The sequence below is a fragment of the Pangasianodon hypophthalmus genome, chromosome 22 (assembly GCF_027358585.1).
Source record: "Pangasianodon hypophthalmus isolate fPanHyp1 chromosome 22, fPanHyp1.pri, whole genome shotgun sequence".
Lineage (NCBI taxonomy): Eukaryota > Metazoa > Chordata > Actinopteri > Siluriformes > Pangasiidae > Pangasianodon > Pangasianodon hypophthalmus.
The window spans coordinates 311,406-317,951 of NC_069731.1; the positions used below are offsets into that span (position 1 = coordinate 311,406).

Here is a 6,546-nt window from a genome sequence, read left to right on the forward strand (position 1 = left end):
CCGCGCCTCCGGGTGACGTCACAGGCGTTAGTGTAATGGCCGCTGTGTCAGAGGCAGCGCTCGACACCATGAAGAGCTTCCAGTCAGGATACGAAAAAATCGACCGGGACCTGAGCCGCTATCCGTTCTGCATCGTGTGGACTCCGATTCCCGGCCTGACGTGAGTGTGTTCACGGTTTATAAACTTATCTTTAATGTTTTAAAGCTGAGTGGGGATAATCAGGCAGCTAGCTGTTCAGCTAAAACCCCTCAGATGCGCGTTAGCTCAGGATTAGCGTGTGCGCATGCGCGGTAAACTGCCTGTTTTTATTAACAATAAATCCGTTTGCATTGTTTAGATTATTCCAGGAATAAAATATACATTTCTGTGTTTGTCAGATAATTAGTGTGATAAGTGAGAAAGCTAGCTAATGCTACTTTTTTAAGTTTTTATAGCAAATAATCTAAAGATAAATTACAGAATAATCTGTTAAATAATCTGAATAATCTGTAAAAACCGCATTAGTGTAAGTTTATTTGTGCATAATCTGAACACATGACTCTGTAATGCTTTAATAAACACTAATATATGAGCAGCAGTCATGTGTCACTGAATAATAATGTAATTAAATCTAATATAATTACAGGTTTTAGATGTTTAAGATAAACTTCACTGATCTGGAAACGTGTGTGTGTGTGTGTGTGTGTGTGTGTGTGTGTGTCGGTTCGCTCTGGACAATGCAGATAATAACGAGTAAATATACCTATAATATATTGATATAAAATAAAACAGAAATATTCTTACAGCTGCTCATGTGCAGAAACACATAATTAAAATACACCTTTATTAAAGAGTAAAAGTAAAAGGGAATAATTCATCTATTAATCTATTAGAAAAGGTGATAAATGTATGCTGATGAGTGACAGTCACCTGTAAATGACCAGGTGTGTGCACAGCTCTGTAAACAGCTGATTTGCATTAGGCGACGCCCACAAACCTCCATAAAAGGGCGAAACTCACAGCGCTGAAACGACGAGTAAACGGCAACAGTAGACTTTCCTCAGAGGTGGAAGTGAAAGTTATTCTCAATATTAAAAATATATTTTATTCAGCAGCATCTGAAAGACCAAAATGTGGAGCTGAAATAGAGAAAAGGTGAATTAGATGAAGAGAAAAGAAAATGGTGTGACATGAAATATCTACGTTACCTGTACCCAGGTGACTCCGAGCACATCACACCGAGAGACGGATGTTTTTATGTTCAAAGCGGCGTTTCTCTCAGTGCGAAGTTCCTCACACGCCAGTGCGTCGTGTTGGGAAAAGCAGAAGTGTGTGTGTTTGTGCGTGCACGCGTGTGCGTTTGCGTGTGTGCGCGTGCGTGTGTGTGCATGTGTGTGCGTGTGTGTGTGCGCTTGCGTGTGTGTGTGCGTGTGTGTGTGTGTGCGCTTGCGTGTGTGTGTGCGTGTGTGTGTGCGCGTGTGAGTGTGTGTGCGTTAGTGCGTGCGCGCGCGTGTGAGTGTGTGTGCGTGTGTGTGAGTGTGTGTGCGTGTGTGTGTGTATGTTACAGGAAGTCACGCAGCACACGAGGGTGAATACGGCACACTGCAGCTTGAGACGTTCCAGATCAGTCACTTATCGCTGGTTGTAATAAAGAGTAACGCAGCGTTACAGACGTACTCACCGCCTGAGTCGTTACAGCGTGGTCTTCTCTTATCTTAGTTAAATTTAGGGATTTGTTTTGGGTTGTTTTCTTTCATTGTTTTTCACATTTAATTTAGTTAATGTCATTAATATGAAACGATTGGATTTGACTAAAGTTTCATGAACTTTGCAGCTGAAATGCACGAGCTGTTTAATCCTGGCAGTTTATTATATTCCGTATAGAAAAGCGCAGCAACTCGTCTATAATTAAATGATTTAAAGTCGAGGTTTACATTCGTCACGTCTTTTACACACTCAGGAGCAGCAGGATACAACAGTTTTTCTGGATTTACAGTATTTTTATAAATACCGAATTCCTTGCGTAAACACTCCCAGGACGTATGAAGGGTTTATGAAGGCTGTATGAAGGGTTTATGAATAAATCTGTTTGTGTCCAGCTCTGGTCACGTGTTTTTGTATTTATCAGTCTGAACCATTCTGAGTTTCAGTTCTACTGCTGGAATAAACATAAATATAACTAAATATAAAGTTTACATGAGATGATGGTAAATGAAATGATGAAATAAAATATATAGAAATGTATTAAATGGTGTGTGCGTGTGTGTGCGTGTGTGTGTGCGTGTGTGTGTGCGTGTGTGTGTGTGCGTGTGTGTGTGTGCGTGTGTGTGTGTGCGTGTGTGTGTGCACGTGTGTGTGATTGCAGATGGTTCCTGCCGTTTATTGGTCACATGGGCATCTGCACCTCTACAGGTGTGATCCGAGACTTCGCAGGTCCTTACTTTGTGTCTGTAAGTGTGCAGCAGAATGCAGTTTTTTCTTCCTGTGTGTATTTTAACCCTAACCTGACCTCTGACCTGTGTGTGTGTGTGTGTGTGTGTGTGTGCGTGTGTGTGAAATACATTGTTTCTGTGTGTGTTTGCGCATGCAGGAGGACAACATGGCGTTTGGAAAGCCCACAAAGTGAGTGAACGCTTTGTAAGTAATGTGATGAAGCCATGATGTACGTGTGTGATGTGGAGGAGGCGTGTGATGTGGAGGAGGCGTGTGATGTGGAGGAGGCGTGTGATGTGGAGGAGGAGTGTGATGTGGAGGAGGCGTGTGATGTGATGGAGGCGAGTGATGGAGGCGTGTGATGTGGAGGAGGCGTGTGATGGAGGAGTGTGATGTGGTGGAGGAGTGTGATGTGGAGGAGGAGTGTGATGTGGAGGAGGAGTGTGATGTGGAGGAGGCGTGTGATGTGATGGAGGCGAGTGATGGAGGCGTGTGATGTGGAGGAGGCGTGTGATGGAGGAGTGTGATGTGGTGGAGGAGTGTGATGTGGTGGAGGAGTGTGATGCGGTGGAGGAGTGTGATGGAGGCGAGTGATGGAGTGTGATGTGGTGGAGGAGTGTGATGTGGTGGAGGAGTGTGATGTGGTGGAGGAGTGTGATGTGGTGGAGGAGTGTGGAGGAGTGTGATGTGATGGAGGAGTGTGATGTGATGGAGGAGTGTGATGTGATGGAGGAGTGTGATGTGATGGAGGTGAGTGATGGAGGCGTGTGATGTGGAGGAGGAGTGTGATGTGATGGAGGAGTGTGATGTGGTGGAGGAGTGTGATGTGGTGGAGGAGTGTGATGTGGTGGAGGAGTGTGATGTGATGGAGGAGTGTGATGTGATGGAGGTGAGTGATGGAGGAGTGTGATGCGGTGGAGGAGTGTGATGCGGTGGAGGAGTGTGATGCGGTGGAGGAGTGTGATGCGATGGAGGAGTGTGATGCGGTGGAGGAGTGTGATGGAGGAGTGTGATGGAGGAGTGTGATGGAGGAGTGTGATGCGGTGGAGGAGTGTGATGGATGAGTGTGATGGATGAGTGTGATGGATGAGTGTGATGGAGGAGTGTGATGCGGTGGAGGAGTGTGATGCGATGGAGGAGTGTGATGTGATGGAGGAGTGTGATGGAGGCGAGTGATGGAGTGTGATGCGGTGGAGGAGTGTGATGCGGTGGAGGAGTGTGATGCGGTGGAGGAGTGTGATGCGATGGAGGAGTGTGATGGAGGAGTGTGATGCGGTGGAGGAGTGTGATGCGGTGGAGGAGTGTGATGCGATGGAGGAGTGTGATGTGATGGAGGAGTGTGATGGAGGCGAGTGATGGAGTGTGATGTGATGGAGGAGTGTGATGTGATGGAGGAGTGTGATGGAGGAGAGTGATGGAGGCGTGTGATGGAGGAGTGTGATGCGGTGGAGGAGTGTGATGCGGTGGAGGAGTGTGATGCGGTGGAGGAGTGTGATGCGATGGAGGAGTGTGATGGAGGCGAGTGATGGAGTGTGATGCGGTGGAGGAGTGTGATGCGGTGGAGGAGTGTGATGCGGTGGAGGAGTGTGATGCGATGGAGGAGTGTGATGTGATGGAGGAGTGTGATGGAGGCGAGTGATGGAGGAGTGTGATGGAGGTGTGTGATGGAGGCGTGTGATGGAGGAGTGTGATGTGATGGAGGAGTGTGATGTGATGGAGGAGTGTGATGGAGGTGAGTGATGGAGGCGTGTGATGGAGGCGTGTGATGGAGGCGTGTGATGGAGGCGTGTGATGGAGGCGTGTGATGGAGGCGAGTGATGGAGTGTGATGTGATGGAGGAGTGTGATGGAGGCGTGTGATGGAGGAGTGTGATGTGATGGAGGAGTGTGATGTGATGGAGGAGTGTGATGCGGTGGAGGAGTGTGATGCGATGGAGGAGTGTGATGCGATGGAGGAGTGTGATGGAGGCGAGTGATGGAGTGTGATGTGATGGAGGCGTGTGATGGAGGCGTGTGATGGAGGAGTGTGATGTGATGGAGGCGTGTGATGGAGGCGTGTGATGGAGGAGTGTGATGCGGTGGAGGAGTGTGATGCGGTGGAGGAGTGTGATGGAGGCGTGTGATGGAGGAGTGTGATGTGATGGAGGTGAGTGATGGAGGTGAGTGATGGAGGAGTGTGATGGAGGTGTGTGATGGAGGCGTGTGATGGAGGTGTGTGATGGAGGCGTGTGATGGAGGCGAGTGATGGAGTGTGATGTGATGGAGGAGTGTGATGGAGGCGTGTGATGGAGGAGTGTGATGGAGGAGTGTGATGTGATGGAGGAGTGTGATGCGGTGGAGGAGTGTGATGCGGTGGAGGAGTGTGATGTGGTGGAGGAGTGTGATGGAGGCGTGTGATGGAGGAGTGTGATGTGATGGAGGAGTGTGATGCGGTGGAGGAGTGTGATGTGATGGAGGTGAGTGATGGAGGCGTGTGATGGAGGCGTGTGATGTGATGGAGGAGTGTGATGGAGGAGTGTGATGGAGGAGTGTGATGGAGGAGTGTGATGGAGGAGTGTGATGGAGGCGAGTGATGGAGTGTGATGTGATGGAGGAGTGTGATGCGGTGGAGGAGTGTGATGGAGGAGTGTGATGTGATGGAGGCGTGTGATGTGGAGGAGGAGTGTGATGGAGGAGTGTGATGTGATGGAGGCGTGTGATGTGATGGAGGAGTGTGATGGAGTGTGATGTGATGGAGGCGTGTGATGGAGGCGTGTGATGGAGGCGTGTGATGTGATGGAGGAGTGTGATGGAGGCGAGTGATGGAGTGTGATGTGATGGAGGAGTGTGGAGGAGTGTGATGGAGGAGTGTGGAGGAGTGTGATGTGATGGAGGAGTGTGATGTGGTGGAGGAGTGTGATGGAGGCGAGTGATGGAGTGTGATGTGATGGAGGAGTGTGATGTGATGGAGGCGTGTGATGGAGGCGTGTGATGTGATGTGGTTCTCGTGGTGCTTGTGGTTCTGCAGGTTCTGGAAGTTGGATAAGAGTAAAGTGTACGGCGGGGGCTCGAGTGCGTGGGACACGGCGGTGCACGAAGCCTCGGAGGAATACAAGCACAGAATGGTAACGTTAATTAATCTAGTGAATCATTAGTGCTTATAGAAGAGTCGTGAGTGTCGGTGTGCAGGTCTTTCCCTTCGTAGCGTTAAACTCCTCTATCCTCTATCATTAATGTTACTTTTCTCTTTGTTGTTGTTATGATTATTATGATTATGATTATTATTGTTGTTGTTGTTGTTGACAGTGTAAATGTGACCCGCGTGTGTCTCGTCCTGCAGCACAATCTCTGCTGTGATAACTGTCACTCTCACGTTGCCATGGCGCTGAATCTGATGCGTTACGACAACAGCACGTCGTGGAACATGGTCAAGCTGTGTGTCCTGTGCTTCATCTACAGCAAACACGTCAGGTGAGATGCAGCCCCGCCCCTCACAACCCCTCCCCCCACAGCCCCGCCCCCCACAGCCCCGCCCCTCACAACCCCTCCCCCCACAGCCCCGCCCCTCACAACCCTCTCTCTTGCAGCCCCGCCCCTCACAACCCTCTCACTCGCAGCCCCGCCCTTCACAACCCTCTCACTCGCAGCCCCGCCCCCCACAGCCCCGCCCCTCACAACCACTCCCCTCGCAGCCCCGCCCGTCACAACCACTACCCTCACAGCCCCGCCCCTCACAGCCCCGCCCCTCACAACCCCTCCCCCCCCCCCCCCCCCCCGCAGCCCCGCCCCTCACAACCCTCTCTCTCGCAGCCCCGCCCTGTCCCTTGCAACTATGCTCAGTCCCTCACAGCCCCGCCCATTTCTTAAATAATGTAATAATAATAATGATAATAATGATAATAATAATAATAATAATAATAATAATAATAATAATAATGACGCTGTTCTCAGCTTTGTGGGCTTCCTGAAGACGTGGCTGCCGTTCCTGATGATCTGTGGCGTCATCGTCACCGTCACACTCGCCTTCAGACTGGACCACAGCGGATAACACCCTCACCTCAGAGAGGAGACACAGCTCACACTGACCATCAGGGGGTGCTGCAGGGTAAACACACACACACACACACACACACAGAGAGAGAGAGAGAGAGAACA

At 49.9% G+C, this 6,546-nt stretch overlaps 1 protein-coding gene across 1 annotated transcript in view; it reads left to right on the forward strand.

The window, feature by feature from the left end:
* The window catches only part of tmem222a (transmembrane protein 222a), a 7,650-nt gene continuing 1,104 nt past the window's right edge, over positions 1 to 6,546 (forward strand). The window contains exons 1-6 of the mRNA XM_053228191.1: positions 1 to 160; positions 2,346 to 2,430; positions 2,571 to 2,602; positions 5,420 to 5,516; positions 5,732 to 5,862; positions 6,343 to 6,546. The exon at positions 6,343 to 6,546 is cut by the window's right edge and continues 1,104 nt beyond it. Of these exons, the coding sequence (XP_053084166.1) occupies positions 36 to 160; positions 2,346 to 2,430; positions 2,571 to 2,602; positions 5,420 to 5,516; positions 5,732 to 5,862; positions 6,343 to 6,439 (567 nt within the window). The 5' untranslated portion in view covers positions 1 to 35 and the 3' untranslated portion in view covers positions 6,440 to 6,546. The remainder of the gene's footprint in view (positions 161 to 2,345; positions 2,431 to 2,570; positions 2,603 to 5,419; positions 5,517 to 5,731; positions 5,863 to 6,342) is intronic.